At 46.1% G+C, this 25353-nt stretch overlaps 1 protein-coding gene and 1 long non-coding RNA gene across 6 annotated transcripts; both read left to right on the forward strand.

Moving 5' to 3' along the window:
* The first annotated feature begins 8984 nt into the window (after positions 1 to 8984).
* LOC127929757 (vascular endothelial growth factor receptor 3-like) lies at positions 8985 to 22288 on the forward strand. The gene is made up of 6 exons (XM_052518010.1): positions 8985 to 8995; positions 15914 to 16025; positions 16268 to 16367; positions 17192 to 17297; positions 18665 to 18789; positions 22075 to 22288. Exons 2-6 carry the CDS (start codon positions 15935 to 15937, stop codon positions 22253 to 22255), a joined length of 603 nt encoding a protein of 200 aa, XP_052373970.1. The 5' UTR covers positions 8985 to 8995; positions 15914 to 15934; the 3' UTR covers positions 22256 to 22288.
* LOC127929759 (uncharacterized) lies at positions 18863 to 21972 on the forward strand. Of its 5 annotated transcripts, XR_008136072.1 has the most exons (5): positions 19769 to 19845; positions 20376 to 20445; positions 20826 to 20895; positions 20956 to 21605; positions 21696 to 21972. It is a non-coding gene; the product is annotated as an uncharacterized LOC127929759 (long non-coding RNA). The 5 variants fall into 5 exon arrangements; XR_008136070.1 differs by lacking the exon at positions 19769 to 19845 and adding an exon at positions 18863 to 18939 and having other exon boundaries at positions 20826 to 21605; XR_008136071.1 differs by having other exon boundaries at positions 20826 to 21605.
* Positions 22289 to 25353: the final 3065 nt, after the last annotated feature.

Consider the following 25353-nt stretch of genomic DNA (forward strand, 5'->3'; position numbering starts at 1 on the left):
AAGGACTGTAGGTAATACCCAGTCTACTGCTGTCTCTCACTAAGGACTGTAGGCAATACCCAGTCTACTGCTGTCTCTCACTAAGGACTGTAGGTAATACCCAGTCTACTGCTGTCTCTCACTAAGGACTGTAGGTAATATCCAGTCTACTGCTGTCTCTCACTAAGGACTGTAGGCAATACCCAGTCTACTGCTGTCTCTCACTAAGGACTGTAGGTAATATCCAGTCTACTGCTGTCTCTCACTAAGGACTGTAGGTAATATCCAGTCTACTGCTGTCTCTCACTAAGGACTGTAGGTAATACCCAGTCTACTGCTGTCTCTCACTAAGGACTGTAGGTAATATCCAATCTACTGCTGTCTCTCACTGAGGACTGTAGGTAATACCCAGTCTACTGCTGTCTCTCACTAAGGACTGTAGGTAATACCCAGTCTACTGCTGTCTCTCACTAAGGACTGTAGGTAATACCCAGTCTACTGCGGTCTCTCACTAAGGACTGTAGGTAATATCCAGTCTACTGCGGTCTCTCACTAAGGACTGTAGGTAATATCCAGCCTACTGCTCTCTCTCATTAAGGACTGTAGGTAATATCCAGTCTACTGCTGTCTCTCACTAAGGACTGTAGGTAATACCCAGTCTACTGCTGTCTCTCACTAAGGACTGTAGGCAATACCCAGTCTACTGCTGTCTCTCACTAAGGACTGTAGGTAATACCCAGTCTACTGCTGTCTCTCACTAAGGACTGTAGGTAATATCCAGTCTACTGCTGTCTCTCACTAAGGACTGTAGGTAATACCCAGTCTACTGCTCTCTCTCACTAAGGACTGTAGGCAATACCCAGTCTACTGCTGTCTCTCACTGAGGACTGTAGGTAATACCCAGTCTACTGCTGTCTCTCACTAAGGACTGTAGGTAATACCCAGTCTACTGCTGTCTCTCACTAAGGACTGTAGGTAATATCCAGTCTACTGCTGTCTCTCACTAAGGACTGTAGGTAATACCCAGTCTACTGCTCTCTCTCACTAAGGACTGTAGGCAATACCCAGTCTACTGCTGTCTCTCACTAAGGACTGTAGGTAATACCCAGTCTACTGCTGTCTCTCACTAAGGACTGTAGGCAATACCCAGTCTACTGCTGTCTCTCACTAAGGACTGTAGGCAATACCCAGTCTACTGCTGTCTCTCACTAAGGACTGTAGGTAATACCCAGTCTACTGCTGTCTCTCACTAAGGACTGTAGGCAATACCCAGTCTACTGCTGTCTCTCACTAAGGACTGTAGGCAATACCCAGTCTACTGCTGTCTCTCACTAAGGACTGTAGGTAATATCCAGTCTACTGCTGTCTCTCACTAAGGACTGTAGGTAATACCCAGTCTACTGCTGTCTCTCACTAAGGACTGTAGGTAATACCCAGTCTACTGCTGTCTCTCACTAAGGACTGTAGGTAATACCCAGTCTACTGCTGTCTCTCACTAAGGACTGTAGGTAATATCCAGTCTACTGCTGTCTCTCACTAAGGACTGTAGGTAATATCCAGTCTACTGCTGTCTCTCACTAAGGACTGTAGGTAATATCCAGTCTACTGCTGTCTCTCACTAAGGACTGTAGGTAATATCCAGTCTACTGCTGTCTCTCACTAAGGACTGTAGGTAATATCCAGCCTACTGCTGTCTCTCACTAAGGACTGTAGGTAATATCCAGCCTACTGCTCTCTCTCATTAAGGACTGTAGGTAATACCCAGTCTGCTGCTGTCTCTCCCTAAGGACTGTAGGTAATATCCAGCCTACTGCTGTCTCTCACTAAGGACTGTAGGTAATACCCAGTCTACTGCTGTCTCTCACTAAGGACGGTAGGTAATATCCAGTCTACTGCTGTCTCTCACTAAGAACTGTAGGTAATACCCAGTCTACTGCTCTCTCTCACTACCCATTTTGCTGGACTAAAGACCTGAGTTCTTGGTAAAAAGCTGGGAGATATGGGGCGGTACCTTGGTCAAAGCTGGGAGATATGGGGCGGTACCTTGGTCAAAGCTGGGAGATATGGGGCGGTACCTTGGTCAAAGCTGGGAGATATGGGGCGGTACCTTGGTCAAAGCTGGGAGATATGGGGCGGTACCTTGGTCAAAGCTGGGAGATATGGGGCGGTACCTTGGTCAAAGCTGGGAGATATGGGGCGGTACCTTGGTCAAAGCTGGGAGATATGGGGCGGTACCTTGGTCAAAGCTGGGAGATATGGGGCGGTACCTTGGTCAAAGCTGGGAGATATGGGGCGGTACCTTGGTCAAAGCTGGGAGATATGGGGCGGTACCTTGGTCAAAGCTGGGAGATATGGGGCGGTACTTTTTCCGAGCTGGTGGAACTGTAAGTGGAATGGTATCAAATACATCAAATAAATAGTTTCCATGTGTTTGATGGCTTATTGCTCTGGGGCAAGTCCTTCACAGTGTGGGGCGTCTCCAGGAGCTTCTGGAACACAGTATTCCATCCAACCAGGAGCTTCTGGAACACAGTATTCCATCTAACCAGGAGTCTCTGGAACACAGTATTCCATCTTACCAGGAGCCTCTGGGACACAGTATTCCATCTAACCAGGAGCCTCTGGAACACAGTATTCCATCTTACCAGGAGGAGCCTCTGGAACACAGTATTCCATCTTACCAGGAGCCTCTGGGACACAGTATTCCATCTAACCAGGAACAACTGGAACACAGTATTCCATCTAACCAGGAGCCTCTGGAACACAGTATTCCATCTTACCAGGAGCCTCTGGAACACAGTATTCCATCTTACCAGGAACAACTGGAACACAGTATTCCATCTAACCAGGAACAACTGGAACACAGTATTCCATCTAACCAGGAGGCTCTGGAACACTTTATTCCAACTTACCAGGAGGAGCCTCTGGAACACAGTATTCCATCTAACCAGGAGCCTCTGGAACACAGTATTCCATCTTACCAGGAGCCTCTGGAACACAGTATTCCATCTTACCAGGAACAACTGGAACACAGTATTCCATCTTACAAGGAGAAGCCTCTGGAACACAGTATTCCATCTAACCAGGAGCAGCCTCTGCAACACAGTATTCCATTTTACCAGGAGCCCCTGGAACACAGTATTCCATCTTACCAGGAGCCTCTGGAACACGGTATTCCATCTTACCAGGAGGCTCTGGAACACAGTATTCCATTTTACCAGGAGGAGGCTCTGGAACACAGTATTCCATCTAACCGGGAACAACTGGAACACAGTATTCAATCTAACCAGGAACAACTGGAACACAGTATTCAATCTAACCAGGAACAACTGGAACACAGTATTCCATCTAACCAGGAACAACTGGAACACAGTATTCCATCTAACCAGGAACAACTGGAACACAGTATTCCATCTTACCAGGAACAACTGGAACACAGTATTCCATCTTACCAGGAACAACTGGAACACAGTATTCAATCTCACCAGGAACAACTGGAACACAGTATTCCATCTAACCAGGAGGAGCCTCTGGATCAAAGTATTCCATCTTACCAGGAGGAGCCTCTGGAACACAGTATTCCATCTAACCAGGATCCTCTGGAACACAGTATTCCATCTTACCAGGAGCCTCTGGAACACAGTATTCCATCTTACCAGGAGGAGCTTCTGGAACACAGTATTCCATCTTACCAGGAGGAGCCTCTGGAACACAGTATTCCATCTTACCAGGAGGAGCCTCTGGAACACAGTATTCCATCTTACCAGGAGGAGCTTCTGGAACACAGTATTCCATCTTACCAGGAGGAGGCTCTGGAACACAGTATTCCATCTAACCAGGAGGCTCTGGAACACAGAATTCCATCTTACCAGGAGCCTCTGGAACACAGTATTCCATCTTACCAGGAGGAGGCTCTGGAACACAGTATTCCATCTTACCAGGAGTCTCTGGAACACAGTATTCCATCTAACCAGGAGGCACTGGAACACAGTATTCCATCTAACCAGGAGGCTCCGGAACACAGTATTCCATCTTACCAGGAGGAGGCTCTGGAACACAGTATTCCATCTTACCAGGAGGAGGCTCTGGAACACAGTATTCCATCTAACCAGGAGCCTCTGGAACACAGTATTCCATCTTACCAGGAGGCTCTGGAACACAGTAGTCCATAGAACATCTCAGTTTCATGGGGTATCCATACTGACTGCTGCCGGGTGAGTAGGGCCATTGCTGGGTCAGTAAGTCCACTGACGAGACGAGGGACTGGAGACAGGGGCCAGAGTCAGAGTGGATGGAAAAGCAGCATCATGCTAGGGAAAAACAGGCTCAACAGGATAACAAGATCTATGCAGGAACAAATCGCTTGAAATGCAGACTGACTGAGCAGAGGCTACGATCTGGCAGCGTGTAAGTGGCAGGGCTGAGTATTTGTAGAGTTCTTGATTATGGAACAGGTTGCAGCTGGTGGGGATCTGCTCTGCCTCCAGCACACCTGTCTCCACTCACACATTCACATACACCCACTCAGAGAGAGAGGGAGAGAGCACTGGGGGAGTGGCGGCAGGTTAGGGAGACACAAGATGAGAAGTAGAGGGCGTGGCAGGAGCAGATGTAACAGTACCCCCCTCAACAAACGCCACCTGGCACCTGCCTGGGCTTATCTGGGTGTAAGGTATGGAAATCATGTAGCAGTGAGGGGTCCAGCAGTGCTCCTCAGGCCCGTATGCCTCCCAGTCCACCAGGTACTGCCAGCCATGATCCCGACGGCAAACGTCCAGAAGCTGCCGGATGGTATAGGCAGGACAGTCATCGATGAGCCGAGGGGCTGCTGCAGGAGGAGACAGGTTTAATCAGGGATACATGGAAGGATCCTGAGAGAGGTTGGGAGTTATCAGGCGCACCACAGAGGGGTTAATGACACGGTCCATTTCAAAGGGACTAATGAATCGGGGGAGTTCTTAGATGTCACTTTCAATGGCAGGTCCTTCGAAGAGAGCCATACTTTTTGGCCTGGGGTGTAGACTGGAGCTGAAGTACGGTGACAGTTAGCTTGGGACTGGATCCTGGCGGAGGCACGAAGAAGGGCAGCTCGGGCCTTCCTCCAGGTATGATGACAACGGTGCATATGGTCCTGGACAGAGGGTACCGCAACCTTAACCTCTTGGGTGGGGAACAAGGGGGGTTGGTAACCCAGGGCAAACTCGAAAGGTGACAGTGTTGTTCACTAACTACTGTTGTTAGTGAAGCTCCTCCCTAACACTGTGTTATCTTAGTGAAGCTCCTCCCTCCCACTTTGCTGTTAGTGAAGATCCTCCCTCCCACTATGTTATCTTAGTGAAGCTCCTCCCTCCCACTGTGCTGTTAGTGAAGCTCCTCCCTCCCACTGTGTTATCTTAGTGAAGCTCCTCCCTCCCACTTTGCTGTTAGTGAAGCTCCTCCCTCCCACTATGTTATCTTAGTGAAGCTCCTCCCTCCCACTGTGCTGTTAGTGAAGCTCCTCCCTCCCACTGTGTTATCTTAGTGAAGCTCCTCCCTCCCACTTTGCTGTTAGTGAAGATCCTCCCTCCCACTATGTTATCTTAGTGAAGCTCCTCCCTCCCACTGTGCTGTTAGTGAAGCTCCTCCCTCCCACTGTGTTATCTTAGTGAAGCTCCTTCCTCCCACTTTGCTGTTAGTGAAGCTCCTCCCTCCCACTATGTTATCTTAGTGAAGCTCCTCCCTCCCACTGTGCTGTTAGTGAAGCTCCTCCCTCCCACTGTGTTGTTAATGAGGCCCCTCCCTCCCACTGTTGTTAGTGAAGCTCCTCCCTCCCACTATATCTTAGTGAAGCTCCTCCCTCCCACTATATCTTAGTGAAGCTCCTCCCTCCCACTGTGTTGTTAGTGAAGCTCCTCCCTCCCACTATATTATCTTAGTGAAGCTCCTCCCTCCCACTAAGTTATCTTAGTGAAGCTCCTCCCTCCCACTGTGTTGTCTTAGTGAGGCTCCTCCCTCCCACTGTGTTATTTTAGTGAAGCTCCTCCCTCCTGTGTTGTTAGTGAAGCTCCTCCCTCCCACTATGTTGTCTTATTGAAGCTCCTCCCTCCCACTGTGCTGTTAGTGAAGCTCCTCCCTCCCACTATGTTATCTTAGTGAAGCTCCTCCCTCCCACTGTGCTGTTAGTAAAGCTCCTCCCTCCCACTATGTTAGTGAAGCTCCTCCCTCCCACTATGTTGTCTTATTGAAGCTCCTCCCTCCCACTGTGCTGTTAGTGAAGCTCCTCCCTCCCACTGTGTTGTTAGTGAAGCTCCTCCCCCCCACTATGTTGTCTTAGTGAGGCTCCTCCCTCCCACTGTGTTGTTAGTGAGGCTCCTCCCTCCCACTGTGTTGTTAGTGAGGCTCCTCCCTCCCACTGTGTTGTTAGTGAGGCTCCTCCCTCCCACTGTGTTGTTAGTGAGGCTCCTCCCTCCCACTGTGTTGTTAGTGAGGCTCCTCCCTCCCACTGTGTTGTTAGTGAGGCTCCTCCCTCCCACTGTGTTGTTAGTGAGGCTCCTCCCTCCCACTGTTGTTAGTGAAGCTCCTCCCTCCCACTATGTTGTCTTAGTGAAGCTCCTCCCTCCCACTGTGTTGTTAGTGAAGCTCCGCCCTCCCACTGTGGGCCCTGGTCTAAAATAGTGCACTTTGATGGGCCCTGCTCTAAAGTAGTGCACTTTAGTGGGCCCTGGTCTAAAGTTGTGCTCTTGATGGAATCTGGTCTAAAGTAGTGTACTTTAATGGGCCCTGGTCTAGAGTAATGCACTTTAGTGGGCCCTATATAGGGAATAGGGTGCCATTTGGAACACACACTGTCTCTGTCTCATCCTCAATGATGCCTTTGACCTCTCAACCCCTCTGTGACCTCTCCGTGACCCTGGAGCTTTGATGTTGTCATCTCCTCTGTCGGAGCTCAACAGAGACTTGGCCCGAAACATTCTCCTGACACGCACACACAGGAACACACACACACACACACGCACAAACACAGAAACGCACACATGCAGAAACACACACACAGAAACACACACACAGAAACACACACACAAACACAAATGCAGAAACACACACATGTAGAAACACACACATGTAGAAACACACACACACAAAGAAACACACACACACAGAAACACAAACACAGAAACACACACGCAGAAACACACACACAGTAACACACACACAGTAACACACACACAGTAACACACACACAGTAACACACACACAGTAACACACACACACACACACACACACACACACACACACACACACACACAGAGACACACACCACAGAGACACAGAGAGACCTGTTCAGACTATCCACAGAGACCTGTTCAGACTATCCACAGAGACCTGTTGGTCTCTACCTGTTCAGACTATCCACAGAGACCTGGAGGTCTATCCACAGAGACCTGTTGGTCTCTACCTGTTCAGACTATCCACAGAGACTTGTTCAGACTATCCACAGAGACTTGTTCAGACTATCCACAGAGACTTGTTCAGACTATCCACAGAGACTTGGGGGTCTCTACGTGTTCAGACTATCCACAGAGACCTGTTCAGACTATCCACAGAGACCTGTTGGTCTCTACCTGTTCAGACTATCCACAGAGACTTGTTCAGACTATCCACAGAGACTTGGAGGTCTCTACCTGTTCAGACTATCCACAGAGACCTGTTCAGACTATCCACAGAGACCTGTTCAGACTATCCACAGAGACTTGTTCAGACTATCCACAGAGACTTGGGGGTCTCTACGTGTTCAGACTATCCACAGAGACCTGTTCAGACTACCCACAGAGACTTGGGGGTCTCTACGTGTTCAGACTATCCACAGAGACTTGGGGGTCTCTACGTGTTCAGACTATCCACAGAGACCTGTTCAGACTACCCACAGAGACTTGGGGGTCTCTACCTGTTCAGACTATCCACAGAGATCTGTTCAGACTATCCACAGAGACTTGGAGGTCTCTACCTGTTCAGACTATCCACAGAGACTTGGTGGTCTCTACCTGTTCAGACTATCCACAGAGACCTGTTCAGACTATCCACAGAGATCTGTTCAGACTATCCACAGAGACTTGGAGGTCTCTACCTGTTCAGACTATCCACAGAGACCTGTTCAGACTATCCACAGAGACTTGGAGGTCTCTACCTGTTCAGACTATCCACAGAGACCTGTTCAGACTATCCACAGAGACCTGTTCAGACTATCCACAGAGACTTGGAGGTCTCTACCTGTTCAGACTATCCACAGAGACTTGGTGGTCTCTACCTGTTCAGACTATCCACAGAGACTTGGAGGTCTCTACCTGTTCAGACTATCCACAGAGACTTGGAGGTCTCTACCTGTTCAGATTATCCACAGAGACCTGTTCAGACTATCCACAGAGACTTGGAGGTCTCTACCTGTTCAGACTATCCACAGAGACTTGGTGGTCTCTACCTGTTCAGACTATCCACAGAGACCTGTTCAGACTATCCACAGAGACCTGTTCAGACTATCCACAGAGACTTGGAGGTCTCTACCTGTTCAGACTATCCACAGAGACTTGGAGGTCTCTACCTGTTCAGACTATCCATTAACATTGTTCAGACTATCCACAGAGACCTGTTCAGACTATGTTGTTGACTATCCACAGTGTGTGTGTGTGTGTTCAGACTGTGTGACTGTGTGTGTGTGTGTGTTCAGACTGAGACTGTGTGAGACCTGTGACTATCCACAGTGTGTGTGTGTTCAGACTGTTGTGTGTGTATCCACAGTGTGACTATCCACAGAGACCTGTTCAGACTATCCACAGAGACTTGGTGGTCTCTTGGTGGTACCTGTTCAGTGTATCCACAGGGACCTTGCAGACGAGACCTGTTCAACATCCTGCTGTCAGAGAACAACGTGGTGAAGAGACCTCTGTGACTTCCACAGGCCTGGAGACGACTATCCAGAGACATCAGACTACAAGAGACCTGTTCAGACTTGTTCAGACTACGAGACCTCAGGAAAGGCAGCGTAAGACTCACACACACCTGTTCAGGGACAAACTTGTTCAGACTATCCACAGAGACCTGTTCAAACTCTGGGTCTCTACATCAGGGCTATCCATTAACATTGTTGTTAATGTCTGGTGTGTGTTACATCAGGGCCAATGGCAAACTCTGCTGTCAGAGAACAACGTGGTGAAGGTGACTTCGGCCTGGCAAACTCTGGACCCCGACTCGTTAGGAAAGGCAGCGTAAGACAACGGCAAACTCTGGGTCGTTACATCAGGGCCAACGGCAAACTCTGGGTCGTTACATCAGGGCCAACGGCAAACTCTGGGTCGTTACATCAGGGCCAATGGCAAACTCTGGGTCGTTACATCAGGGCCAATGGCAAACTCTGGGTCGTTACATCAGGGCCAATGGCAAACTCTGGGTCGTTACATCAGGGCCAACGGCAAACTCTGGGTCGTTACATCAGGGCCAATGGCAAACTCTGGGTCGTTACATCAGGGCCAATGGCAAACTCTGGGTCGTTACATCAGGGCCAATGGCAAACTCTGGGTCGTTACATCAGGGCCAACGGCAAACTCTGGGTAGTTACATCAGGGCCAACGGCAAACTCTGGGTCGTTACATCAGGGCCAATGGCAAACTCTGGGTCGTTACATCAGGGCCAACGGCAAACTCTGGGTCGTTACATCAGGGCCAACGGCAAACTCTGGGTCGTTACATCAGGGCCAACGGCAGGGCAGCCTAGTGGTGAGAACGGTGTAATATTATGTCTATATACAGTGTTGTAATGATGTGCAAATAGCTAAAGTACAAAAGGGAAAATAAATTAACATAAATATGGGTTGTATTTACAATGGTGTTTGTTCTTCACTGGTTGCCCTTTTCTCGTGGCAACAGGTCACAAATCTTGCTGCTGTGATGGCACACTGTGGGATTTCACCCAGTAGATATGGGAGTTTGTTTTCAAATTCTTTGTGGATCTGTGTAATCTGAGTGAAATATGTCTCTCTAATATGGTCATACATTGGGCAGGAGGTTAGGAAGTGCAGCTCAGTTTCCAACTCATTTTGTGGGCAGTGAGCACATAGCCTGTCTTCTCTTGAGAGCCATGTCTGCCTACGGCGGCCTTTCTCAATAGCAAGGCTATGCTCACTGAGTCTGTACATAGTCAAAGGTTTCCTTAAGTTTGGGTCAGTCACAGTGGTCAGGTATTCTGCCGCTGTGTACTCTCTGTGTAGGGCCAAATAGCATTCTAGTTTGCTCTGTTTTTTTGTTAATTCTTTCCAATGTGTTAAGTAATTATCTTTTTGTTTTTTTCATGATTTGGTTGGGTCTAATGACTTTGGGGTGTGTTTTTGTTTGTCAGAGCCCCTGGACCAGCTTGTGGGGACTCTTCTCCAGGTTCCTCTCTGTAGGGCAGAGCCCCTCTGTAGGGTGTGTTTTTTGTTTGTGAACAGAGCCCCTGGACCAGCTTGCTTAGGGGACTCTTCTCCAGGTTCATCTCTCTGTAGGTGATGGCTTTGTTATGGAAGGTTTGGGAATCGCTTTCTTTTAGGTGGTTGTAGAATTTAACGTCTCTTTTCTGGATTTTGTTAATTAACTGGTATCGGCCTAATTCAGGTATCGGCCTAATTCTGCTCTGCGTGCATTATTTGGTGTTTTACGTTGTACACAGAGGATATTTTTTGTAGAATTCTTCACGCAGAGTCTCAATTTGGTGTTTGTCCCATTTTGTGAATTCTTGTTTGGTGAGCGGACCCCAGACCTAACAACCATGAAGGACAATGGGTTCTATGACTAATTCAAGTATTTTGAGCCTAATTGGTGTGCCAAATGTTATTTTCCTTTTGATGGCGTAGAAAGCTCTTCTTGTCTTGTCTCTCAGCTCGTTCACAGCTCTGTTGATGTTAGAACACCATTATTTTGGTCTTACTGAGATTTACTGTCAGGTCCCAGGTCTGTCAGGGCCCAGGTCTGTCAGGGCCCAGGTCTGTCAGGGCCCAGGTCTGGCAGGGTCCAGGTCTGGCAGGGCCCCAGGTCTGTCAGGGTCCAGGTCTGTCAGGGCCCAGGTCTGGCAGGGCCCCAGGTCTGGCAGGGCCCCAGGTCTGTCAGGGCCCCAGGTCTGTCAGGTCCCAGATCTGTCAGGTCCCAGGTCTGTCACGGCCCAGGTCTGTCAGGGCCCAGGTCTGGCAGGGCCCCAGGTCTGGCAGGGCCCCAGGTCTGGCAGGGCCCCAGGTCTGGCAGGGCCCCAGGTCTGTCAGTACCCAGGTCTGGCAGGGCCCCAGGTCTGTCAGGGCCCAGGTCTGTCAGTACCCAGGTCTGTCAGGGCCCCAGGTCTGTCCGTGCCCAGGTCTGTCCGTGTCCAGGTCTGGCAGGGCCCAGGTCTGGCAGGGCCCAGGTCTGGCAGGCCCCAGGTCTGGCAGGGCCCAGGTCTGGCAGGGCCCAGGTCTGGCAGGGCCCAGGTCTGACAGAATCTATGCAGAAGATCTAGGTGCTGCTGTAGGCCCTCCTTGGTTGGAGACAGAAGCACCAGATCATCAGCAACCAGTAGACATTTGACTTCAGATTCTAGTAGGGTGAGACCGGGTGCTGCAGACTGTTCTAGTGCCCTCGCCTATTCGGTGATAGATAAACTCAGCAAAAAAAAAGAAACGTCCCTTTTTTCAGGACCCTGTCTTTCAAAGATAATAATATAATAATAAGATATATTGTTAAACACTGTTTTGCTTGTTCGATGAACCAAGGCAATTAATGAACATGCACCTGCGGAACGGTCGTTAAGACACTAACAGCTTACAGACGGTAAGTAATTAAGGTCACAGTTATGAAAACTTAGGACACTGAAGAGACCTTTCTACTGACTCTGAAAAACAGCAAAAGAAAGATGCCCAGGGTCCCTGCTCATCTGCGTGAACGTGCATTAGGCATGCTGCAAGGAGGCATGAGGACTGCAGATGTGGCCAGGGCAATAAATTGCAATGTCCGTACTGTGGGACGCTTGAGAGAGGACGGACAGCTATTCGTCCTCGCAGTGGCAGGTGTAACAACACCTGCACAGGGTCGGTACAGTCGAACATCACACCTGCGGAACAGGTACAGGATGGTAACAACAACTGCCCGAGTTACACCAGGAACCCACAATCCCTCCATCAGTGCTCAGACTGTCTGCAATAGTCTGAGAGAAGCTGGACTGAGGGCTTGTAGGCCTGTTGTAAAGGCAGGTCCTCACCAGACATCACCAGCAACAACGGCACAAACCCACCAACGCTGGACAAGACAGGACTGGCGAAAAGTGCAATTCACTGACGTGTCACGGTTTTGTCTCACCAGGGGTGATGGTCGGATTTGCGTTTATCGTCGAAGGAATGAGCGTTACACCGAGGCCTATACTCTGGAGCGGGATCGATTTGGAGGTGGAGGGTCCGTCATGGTCTGGGGCGGTGTGTCACAGCATCATCGGACTGAGCTTGTTGTCATTGCAGGTAATCTCCACGCTGTGCGTTACAGGGAAGACATCCTCCTCCCTCATGTGGTACCCTTCCTGCAGGCTCATCCTGACATGACCCTCCAGCATGACAATGCCACCAGCCATACTGCTCGTTCTGTGTGTGATTTCACATTATTCCATTTCTGTTAGTCACATGTCTGTGGAAATGGTTTAGTTTATGTCTCAGTTGTTGAATCTTGTTATGTTCATACAAACATTTACACATGTTAAGTTTGCTGAAAATAAACGCAGTTGACAGCGAGAGGGCATTTCCTTTTGAGTTTATGTTGAAGAGGCTTAAGCTGAATCCTTGTCTCACACTTGTGGAAAGAAATGTGTGTGTTTTTTGCCAATTTTAACCACACACTTGTTTGTGTACATGGATTTTATCATGTTTTTCCCCCAACACCACTTTCCATCCATTTGTATAGCAGACCCTCATGCCAAATTGAGTCAAAGGCTGATGTTAAAGAGTTTTAGTAGCCAATTGGAATTTGTTGTCTGTGTATGTTATCATTTCATTGAGGATACCGTCAACATATTTTGTCCTGTAGTTCATTCGATGTAATTGGAGAATCCAGTGTGTTCTGGAATCCAGTGGGTTCTGGAATCCAGTTTGTTCTGGAATCCAGTGGGTTCTGGAATCCAGTTGGTTCTGGAATCCAGTGGGTTCTGGAATCCAGTGTGTTCTGGAATCCAGTGTGTTCTGGAATCCAGTTGGTTCTGGAATCCAGTGTGTTCTGGAATCCAGTGGGTTCTGGTCTTTAATAGTTGATTCTAAGATTTGTATTTGATCATGTATATGTTTTGGCTGTTTGTTCTTTGTTATAGAGCCAAAAGGATTGGAGAAGTGGTTTACCCAGACATCTCCATTTTGGATAGATAATTCTTCGTTTTGTCTGTTTAGTGTTTTCCAATTTTCCCAGAAGTCGTTCGAGTCCATGAATTCTTCACTTTACATTGAGCTGATTTCTGGCATGTTGTTCCTTCTTTTTCCGTAGTGTATTTCTGTATTTCTTGTTTTAGTGATTCACCATAGTGAAGGCGTAGACTCAGGTTTTCCGGGTCTCTATGTTTTTGGTTGGACAGGTTTCTCCACTTCTTTCTTAGGTTTTTGCATTCTTCATCAAACCATTTGTCATTGTTGTTCATTTTTATCAGTTTTCTGTTTTAATATTTTAGATTTGAAAGGGAAGCTGAGAGGTCAAATATACTGTGTAGGTTTTCTATTGCCAAGTTTACACCTTCACTATTACAGTGGAACGTTTTGTCCAGGAAGTTGTCTAAAAGGGATTGAATGTGTTGTTGCCTAATAATAGTGTTTTGGTAGGTTTCCACACTACTTTCCTTCCATCTATAGCATTTCTTAATAATATTCAGTTTCTTTGGCTTTGATGCCTCATGATTGAGTATTGCTCTGTTCAAGTAGACTGTGATTTTTCTGTGATCTGATGGACAATGGGCTCACTGTGAACTCTGAGAGACTCTGGGTTGAGGTCAGTGATAAAGTAGTCTACAGTACTACTGCCAAGAGATGAGCTATAGGTGTACCTACCGTAGGAGTCCCCTCGAAGCCTACCATTGACTATGTACATACCCAGGATGTAACAGAGCTGCAGGAGTTGTGAACCGTTTTTGTTGGTTATGTTGTCGTAGTTGTGACTAGGGGGGCATATGGGGGAGGGTATGCCGTCACCTCCAGGCAGGTGTTTGTCCCCCTGTGTGCTGAGGGTGTCAGGTTCTTGTCCTGTTCTGGCATTTAGGTCACCACAGACTAGTACATGTCCCTGGGCCTGGAAATGATTGATTTCGCCCTCCAGGATGGAGAAGCTGTCTTCATTAAAATATGGGGATTCTAGTGGGGGGATATAGGTAGCACACAGGAGGACATTTTTCTCTGTTAGGATCATTTCCCTTTGAAGTTCTAGCCAAATGTGAAATGTTCCTGTTTTGATGTATTTAATAGAGTGAGTTAGGTCTGCTCTATACCAATTTAGCATACCCTCTGAGCCTCTTCCCTGTTTCACACCTGGTAGTTTGGTGGATGGGACTACCAGCTCTCTGTAACCTAGAGGGTAACCAGCTCTCTGTAACCTAGAGGACTACCAGCTCTCTGTAACCTAGAGGACAACCAGCTCTCTGTAACCTAGAGGACTACCAGCTCTCTGTAACCTAGAGGACTACCAGCTCTCTGTAACCTAGAGGACTACCAGCTCTCTGTAACCTGGTGGAGGGACTACCAGCTCTCTGTAACCTAGAGGACAACCAGTGGGTCCATCTCCTCTATACCACCCACCTGGTAGTGTGGTGGATAGGACTACCAGCTCTCTGTAACCTAGAGGGCACCAGTGGGTCCATCTCCTCTATACCACCCTCCTGGTAGTGTGGTGGATGGGACTACCAGCTCTCTGTAACCTAGAGGACAACCAGTGGGTCCATCTCCTCTATACCACCCACCTGGTAGTGTGGTGGATGAGACTACCAGCTCTCTGTAACCTAGAGGGCAACCAGTGGGTCCATCTCCTCTATACCACCCTCCTGGTAGTGTGGTGGATGGGACTACCAGCTCTCTGTAACCTAGAGGACAACCAGTGGGTCCATCTCCTCTATACCACCCACCTGGTAGTGTGGTGGATGGGACTACCAGCTCTCTGTAACCTAGAGGGTAACCAGTGGGTCCATCTCCTCTATACCATGTTTCTTGTAGGATGACAATGTCTGTATTTCTGATGTATTTGATGAAGTCCAGGTTCCTGCTCTTTAGGCCAAAGGCAGATGACCTCAGGCCTGGGATATTCCATGGGTCCATAAAGTGTCCAATGTTGTTAGTCGTGTGGTTTGGCCTCAGACCAGTAAGTGTCAGCAGAGCCTGCTGAGCATCTGGTACTTGCCATTGGCTTGGGCGAGTGTAAGAGTGGGGGTTGGGCCTGTTTGCCTGCTCACGGCCTGGGTGGATGTGTGACTTCCATGTTGAGGCCCTCTTTGTGGGAGTGGGGGGCATTCTCTTTCTCTCTCTCCCCCTCTCTCTCTGTGTCCTTTCCTTCTCAATAAATACATTTCATATTATGTCTATATACACTGTTGTAATGATGTGCAAACAGTTAAAGTACAAAAGGGAAAATAAATAAACATAAATATTGGTTGTATTTGCAATGTTTTTACCTCTCTCTCTGTCTCTCTCTCCTCTCTCTCTCTCCTTTCCCTCTCTACCTCTCTCTGTCCTCTCTCCCCCTGTCTCTCTCTCTCTCTCCTCCTGTCTTTCTCCCCATCTCTCGCTCTCCCTCGCTCTCTCTCCTTTCCCTCTCTCTCTCTCCTTTCCCTCTCTCCTCTCTCTCTCTCTCACCCTCGCTCTCTCTCTCTCCTTTCCCTCTCTCCTCTCTCTCTCTCTCTCGCTCTCTCTCCCCCTGTCTCTCTCTCCTTTCCCTCTCTCTCTCTTCTCTCTCTGCAGGCCCGTCTGCCACTGAAGTGGATGGCTCCAGAGAGTATCTTTGACAAGGTCTACACCAGCCAGTCTGACGTCTGGTCCTTTGGTGTTCTACTCTGGGAGATCTTCTCTCTGGGTGAGACATTTAGGTATTTTAGCAGAACGTACAGTCTCTCAGTGAGAGATAATGTTCGTCCCTAGTTGCATAGTTAGTCATCCACCCTGACAGACAGCCAGCCACCCATCCACCCTGACAGCCATCCACCCTGACAGCCAGACAGCCAGACAGCCAGACAGCCAGACAGACAGACAGACAGACAGACAGACAGACAGACAGACAGACCTTATCTCTGATAACACCGGTATTCCTCTCTTCAGGTGCATCTCCGTACCCAGGTGTCCAGATCGATGAGGACTTCTGTAAACGACTGAAAGATGGAACTAGGATGAGAGCTCCTGAAACAGCTTCCCCTGAGATGTGAGTCAACACAGATCCTAGAATAATTCACAAGATATATGTAGTTATATGTTAGTCAACACAGATCCTAGAATAATTCACAAGATATATGTAGTTATATGTTAGTCAACACAGATCTTAGAATAATTCACAAGATATATGTAGTTATATGTGAGTCACTTACTCCTTACCTACCTTGCATACATTTAATGCAAACCCAAGCACACAACATGCTTAGTAATGTAAGGTACTGTGTGTTCTGTGAGCTGTAGTGGCTGGATCTAGTAGTGGTTGTGTGGAGTGCACTCTAACACTCTTTAGCCCTACTGTGTATCTCTGTTGCCCTCTGCTGGTAGTTATGGGATCCTACTGGCCTGTGGGATATCTCTGCTGGCCTGTAGGATATCTCTGCTGGCCTGTAGGACATCTCTGCTGGCCTGTAGGACATCTCTGCTGGCCTGTAGGATATCTCTGCTGGCCTGTAGGATATCTCTGCTGGCCTGTAGGATATCTCTGCCGGCCTGTAGGACATCTCTGCTGGCCTGTAGGATATCTCTGCTGGCCTGTAGGATATCTCTGCTGGCCTGTAGGATATCTCTGCTGGCCTGTAGGATATCTCTGCTGGCCTGTAGGACATCTCTGCTGGCCTGTAGGACATCTCTGCTGGCCTGTAGGACATCTCCGCTGGCCTGTAGGACATCTCTGCTGGCCTGTAGGATATCTCCGCTGGCCTGTAGGATATCTCTGCTGGCCTGTAGGATATCTCCGCTGGCCTGTAGGACATCTCTGCTGGCCTGTAGGATATCTCTTTGCTGTAACATGTGTCTGTGTGTCTCTCTTAATAGCTATGGTATAATGCTGGCCTGCTGGCAGGGCGAGCCCCGAGAGAGACCTCCCTTCCAAGCCCTGGTAGATATCCTGGGAGACCTACTCCAGGACGACAGACTACCAGTAAGACACAGAGGTTTTACCCTATCCAGTCATGTCTGATCTGTCAACACTGAAGTCATAGAATGCGGTTTACTTACAGAAATGGAACGAGGCATACGTTGTTTAAAATGGATTATAACCATGTAGTGGTCCTGGATGTTGATTGGCTGAAAGCCTTGGTATGTCAGACAATATTTTTTTACCTTTATTTAACCAGGCAAGTCAGTTAAGAACATATTCTTATTTTCGGCCTAGGAAAATCATCCATCCAAATATATTATTTGGCCAATATACCACAGATAGGACGTCCAGGCACTCAGTGTTGAGTCGTGCGGAAGAACAGCCCTTGGCCGTGGTATATTGGCCATATACCACACCCCCTCAGGCATTATTGCTTAAACAAGATATGTGTTACATGTCTGTATTTCCCGTTCTGTAGGACGATAAGAACTGATATTATATTCTGAAGGATGATAAGGACTGATATTATATTCTGTAGGATGATAAGGACTGATATTATATTCTGTAGGATGATAAGGACTGATATTATATTCTGAAGGATGATAAGGACTGATATTATATTCTGTAGGATGATAAGGACTGATATTATATTCTGTAGGATGATAAGGACTGATATTATATTCTGTAGGATGATAAGAACTGATATTATATTCTGTAGGATGATAAGGACTGATATTATATTCTGTAGGATGATAAGGACTGATATTATATTCTGAAGGATGATAAGGACTGATATTATATTCTGTAGGATGATAAGGACTGATATTATATTCTGTAGGATGATAAGTACTGATATTATATTCTGTAGGATGATAAGGACTGATATTATATTCTGAAGGATGATAAAGGACTGATATTATATTATGTAGGATGATAAGGACTGATATTATATTCTGAAGGATGATAAAGGACTGATATTATATTATGTAGGATGATAAGGACTGATATTATATTCTGAAGGATGATAAAGGACTGATATTATATTCTGTAGGATGATAAGGACTGATATTATATTCTGAAGGATGATAAGGACTGATATTATATTCTGTAGGATGATAAGGACTGATATTATATTCTGTAGGATGATAAGGACTGATATTATATTCTGAAGGATGATAAGAACTGATATTATATTCTGTAGGATGATAAGGACTGATATTATATTCTGAAGGATGATAAGGACTGATATTATATTCTGAAGGATGGTAAGGACTGACTGATATTATATTCTGTAGGATGGTAAGGACTGACTGATATTATATTCTGTAGGATGGTAAGGACTGACTGATATTATATTCTGTAGGATGGTAAGGACTGATATTATATTCTGTAGGATGGTAAGGACTGACTGATATTATATTCTGTAGGATGGTAAGGACTACATCCCCCTGAATCCATCCCAGAGCTCTGAGGAAGACAGCTTCTTTCACGACTCATCACGACCCGCTTCACAGGAGGAGATGAGACTGGCCTGTCACAGCATACCCATCAGGTACCATACTACTGTCTAAAACACCATCAGATACCATACTACTGTCTATAACACCATCAGGTACCATACTACTGTCTATAACACCATCAGGTACCATACTACTGTCTATAACACCATCAGATACCATACTACTGTCTATAACACCATCAGGTACCATACTACTGTCTATAACACCATCAGGTACCATACTACTGTCTATAACACCATCAGGTACCATACTACTGTCTATAACACCATCAGGTACCATACTACTGTCTATAACACCATCAGGTACCATACTACTGTCTATAACACCATCAGGTACCATACTACTGTCTATAACACCATCAGGTACCATACTACTGTCTATAACACCAGCAGATACCATACTACTGTCTATAACACCATCAGGTACCATACTACTGTCTATAACACCATCAGGTACCATACTACGGTCTATAACACCAGCAGGTACCATACTACTGTCTATAACACCATCAGATACCATACTACTGTCTATAACACCATCAGGTACCATACTACTGTCTATAACACCATCAGGTACCATACTACTGTCTATAACACCATCAGATACTATACTACTGTCTATAACCCATCAGGTACCATACTACTGTCTATAACACCATCAGATACCATACTACTGTCTATAACACCATCAGGTACCATACTACTGTCTATAACCCATCAGGTACTACTACTGTCTATAACACCATCAGGTACCATACTACTGTCTATATATAACACCATCAGGTACCTTACTACTGTCTATAACACCATCAGGTACCATACTACTGTCTATAACACCATCAGGTACCATACTACTGTCTATAACACCATCAGGTACCATACTACGGTCTATATATAACACCCATCAGGTACCATACTACTGTCTATAACACCCATCAGGTACCATACTACTGTCTATAACACCATCAGATACCATACTACTATCTATAACACCATCAGGTACCATACTACTGTCTATAACACCATCAGGTACCATACTACTGTCTATAACACCATCAGATACCATACTACTGTCTATAACACCATCAGGTACCATACTACTGTCTATAACACCATCAGGTACCATACTACTGTCTATAACACCATCAGGTACTATACTACTGTCTATAACACCATCAGGTACCATACTACTGTCTATAACACCATCAGGTACCATACTACTGTCTATAACACCAGCAGGTACCATACTACTGTCTATAACACCATCAGGTACCATACTACTGTCTATAACACCATCAGGTACCATACTACTGTCTATATATAACACCATCAGGTACCATACTACTGTCTATAACACCATCAGGTACTATACTACTGTCTATAACCCATCAGGTACCATACTACTGTCTATATATAACACCATCAGGTACCATACTACTGTCTATAACACCATCAGGTACCATACTACTGTCTATAACACCATCAGGTACCATACTACTGTCTATATCACCATACTACTGTCTATAACACCATACAGGTAACCCATACTACTGTCTATAACACCATCAGGTACCATACTACTGTCTATAACACCATACTACTGTCTATAACACCATCAGGTACCATACTACTGTCTATATCACCATACTACTGTCTATAACACCATACTACTGTCTATAACACCATCAGGTACCATACTACTGTCTATAACACCATCAGGTACCATACTACTGTCTATAACACCATCAGGTACCATACTACTGTCTATAACACCATCAGGTACCATACTACTGTCTATAACACCATACTACTGTCTATAACACCATCAGGTACCATACTACTGTCTATAACACCATCAGGTACCATACTACTGTCTATAACACCATCAGGTACCATACTACTGTCTATAACACCATCAGGTACCATACTACTGTCTATAACACCATCAGATACCATACTACTGTCTATAACACCATCAGGTACCATACTACTGTCTATAACACCATCAGGTACCATACTACTGTCTATAACACCATCAGGTACCATACTACTGTCTATAACACCATCAGGTACCATACTACTGTCTATAACACCATACTACTGTCTATAACACCATACTACTGTCTATAACACCATCAGGTACCATACTACTGTCTATAACACCATCAGGTACCATACTACTGTCTATAACACCATCAGGTACCATACTACTGTCTATAACACCATCAGGTACCATACTACTGTCTATAACACCATCAGGTACCATACTACTGTCTATAACACCATCAGATACCATACTACTGTCTATAACACCATCAGGTACCATACTACTGTCTATAACACCATCAGGTACCATACTACTGTCTATAACACCATCAGGTACCATACTACTGTCTATAACACCATCAGATACCATACTACTGTCTATAACACCATCAGGTACCATACTACTGTCTATAACACCATCAGATACCATACTACTGTCTATAACACCATCAGGTACCATACTACTGTCTATATCACCATACTACTGTCTATAACACCATACTACTGTCTATAACACCATCAGGTACCATACTACTGTCTATAACACCATCAGGTACCATACTACTGTCTATAACACCATCAGGTACCATACTACTGTCTATATCACCATACTACTGTCTATAACACCATACTACTGTCTATAACACCATCAGGTACCATACTACTGTCTATAACACCATCAGGTACCATACTACTGTCTATAACACCATCAGGTACCATACTACTGTCTATAACACCATCAGGTACCATACTACTGTCTATAACACCATCAGATACCATACTACTGTCTATAACACCATCAGGTACCATACTACTGTCTATAACACCATCAGGTACCATACTACTGTCTATAACACCATCAGGTACCATACTACTGTCTATAACACCATCAGGTACCATACTACTGTCTATATCACCATACTACTGTCTATAACACCATACTACTGTCTATAACACCATCAGGTACCATACTACTGTCTATAACACCATCAGGTACCATACTACTGTCTATAACACCATCAGGTACCATCCTCTGGTGTCCCCTGGGGACTTCTGGGGGTCCTCACTCAACAACCACTCTTCCTGGGGTCCTCTGGGGTCCTCTGGGGTTCTCACTCAACAGATATACATAACATAGGGGATATGTGTGTGTGTGTGTGTGTGTGTGTGTGTGTGTGTGTGTGTGTGTGTGTGTGTGTGTGTGTGTGTGTGTGTGTGTGTGTGTGTGTGTGTGTGTGTGTGTGTGTGTGTGTGTGTGTGTGTGTGTGTCAGGTATTATAACTGTGTGCCCTTCGCTGGCTGTGTGTTCGTGGGGCCGTCGAAGCTGTCGTCATGCCAACCCAGAGCGAAGACATTTGAGGAGCTACCAATGGAAACGGCCTGGTATAAAACCCACAACAACGGAGTAAGATCTGTCTCTCCTGCACTCTCTCTCCATCCCTCTATCATTTAATCTCTCTCCATCCCTCTATCATTGTATCTCTCTATCTCTCCATCCCTCCATCATTGTATCTCTCTCTCTCCATCCCTCTCTCTCCATCCCTCTATCTCCATCCATCCCTCTATCTCTATCTCTCCATCCCTCTATCTCTATCTCTCCATCCCTCTATCCCATCCCTATCTCTCTCTCTCCATCCCTCTATCTCTATCTCTCCATCCCTCTATCTCTATCTCTCCATCCCTCTATCTCTCTCTCTCCATCATTGTATCTCTCCATCCCTCCATCATTGTATCTCTCTATCTCTCCATCATTCTATCTCTCTCTCTCCATCCCTCTATCTCTCTATCTCTCCATCATTCTATCTCTCTCTCTCCATCCCTCTATCATTCAATCTCTCTCTATCTCTCCATCATTCTCTCTCTCTCTCCATCATTGTATCTCTATCTCTCCATCATTATGTCTCTCTCTCTCTCCATCATTGTATCTCTCTCTCTCCATCATTGTATCTCTCTCTCCATCATTGTATCTCTCTCTCTCCATCATTGTATCTCTCTCTCTCCATCATTGTATCTCTCTCTCTCTCCATCATTCTATCTCTCTCTCTCCATCATTGTATCTCTCTCTCTCATCATTATGTCTCTCTCTCTCCATCATTGTATCTCTCCATCATTGTATCTCTCTCTCTCCATCATTGTATCTCTCTATCTCTCTCTCTCCATCATTGTATCTCTCTATCTCTCTCTCTCCATCATTGTATCTCTCTATCTCTCTCTCTCCATCATTCTATCTCTCCATCATTGTATCTCTATCTCTCCATCATTGTATCTCTCTCTCTCCATCATTATGTATCTCTCTCTCCATCATTCTATCTCTCCATCATTGTATCTCTCTCTCCATCATTGTATCTCTCTCTCTCATCATTGTATCTCTCTATCTCTCCATCATTGTATCTCTCTCTCTCCCATCATTGTATCTCTCTCTCCATCATTATGTCTCTCTCTCTCCATCATTGTATCTCTCTCTCTCCATCATTGTATCTCTCTATCTCTCTCTCTCCATCATTCTATCTCTCCATCATTGTATCTCTCTCTCTCCATCATTGTATCTCTCTCTCCATCATTGTATCTCTCTCTCTCTATCATTGTATCTCTCTCTCTCCATCATTGTATCTCTCTCTCTCTCCATCATTATGTCTCTCTCTCTCCATCATTATGTCTCTCTCTCTCTCCATCATTGTATCTCTCTCTCCATCATTGTATCTCTCTCTCTCATCATTGTATCTCTCTCTCTCCATCATTGTATCTCTCTCTCTCTATCATTGTATCTCTCTATCCCTCCATCATTGTATCTCTCTCTCTCCATCCTCTATCTCTCTCTCTCCATCATTCTATCTCTATCCCTCCATCATTGTCTCTCTCTCTCTCTCCATCATTGTATCTCTCTCTCTCTCCATCATTCTATCTCTCTCTCTCCATCCCTCTATCTCTATCTCTCCATCCCTATATCTCTCTCTCTCCATCATTGTATCTCTCTATCTCTCCATCATTCTATCTCTATCTCTCCATCATTCTATCTCTCTCTCTCCATCATTCTATCTCTATCTCTCCATCATTCTATATCTCTCTCTCCATCATTCTATATCTCTCTCTCCATCCCTCTATCTCTATCTCTCCATCCCTCTATCTCTCTCTCTCCATCATTCTATCTCTCTCTCTCCATCCCTCTATCTCTATCTCTCCATCATTGTATCTCTCTCTCTCCATCATTGTATCTCTCTCTCCATCATTGTATCTCTCTCTCTCCATCATTGTATCTCTCTCTCCATCATTGTATCTCTCTATCTCTCCATCATTCTATCTCTCTCTCTCCATCATTCTATCTCTCTCTCTCCATCATTATGTCTCTCTCTCCATCATTTTAGCTCTCTCTCTCCATCATTCTATCTCTCTCTCTCCATCATTGTATCTCTCTCTCCATCATTGTAACTCTATCCCTCCATCATTCTATCTCTCTCTCTCCATCATTATGTCTCTCTCTCCATCATTGTATCTCTCTCTCCATCATTGTATCTCTATCTCTCCATCATTGTATCTCTCTCTCTCCATCATTGTATCTCTCTCTCTCCATCATTGTATCTCTCTCTCTCCATCATTGTATCTCTCTCTCTCCATCATTGTATCTCTCTCTCTCCATCATTGTATCTCTCTCATCTCTCCATCATTGTATCTCTCTCTCTCCATCATTGTATCTCTCTCTCTCTCCATCATTGTATCTCTCTCTCTCCATCATTGTATCTCTCTCTCTCTCCATCATTGTATCTCTCTCTCTCTCCATCATTGTATCTCTCTCTCTCCATCATTGTATCTCTCTCTCTCTCCATCATTGTATCTCTCTCTCTCCATCATTGTATCTCTCTCTCTCCATCATTGTATCTCTCTCTCTCCATCATTGTATCTCTCCATCTCTCCATCATTGTATCTCTCCATCTCTCCATCATTGTATCTCTCCATCTCTCCATCATTGTATCTCTCCATCTCTCCATCATTGTATCTCTCCATCCCTCCATCATTGTATCTCTCCATCCCTCTATCATTGTATCTCTCCATCCCTCTATCATTGTATCTCTCCATCCCTCTATCATTGTATCTCTCCATCCCTCTATCATTGTATCTCACCATTGCTCTATTCAATCTGCCAAATGTCAAACGGTTGGTGACATTTAATCAAATCTCTCCTGAGGGGCTGTCCTGAGGGACTCTCCTGGGGGACTGTCCTGAGGGCTCCTGAGAGACTCTCCTGAGGGACTCTCCTGGGGGACTGTCCTGAGGGCTCCTGAGAGACTCTCCTGAGGGACTCTCCTGGGGGACTGTCCTGAGGGCTCCTGAGAGACTCTCCTGGGGGACTCTCCTGGGGGACTGTCCTGAGGGACTCTCCTGAGGGACTCTCCTGAGGGACTCTCCTGGGGGACTGGGGGACTCTCCTGAGGGACTCTCCTGAGGGACTCTCCTGAGGGACTGTCCTGGGGAATCTCCTGGGGGACTCTCCTGAGGGACTCTCCTGGGGGACTCTCCTGAGGGACTGTCCTGGGGGACTCTCCTGAGGGACTCTCC

Source organism: Oncorhynchus keta, chromosome 4, assembly GCF_023373465.1.
Source record: "Oncorhynchus keta strain PuntledgeMale-10-30-2019 chromosome 4, Oket_V2, whole genome shotgun sequence".
NCBI classification, from domain to species: Eukaryota; Metazoa; Chordata; class Actinopteri; order Salmoniformes; family Salmonidae; genus Oncorhynchus; species Oncorhynchus keta.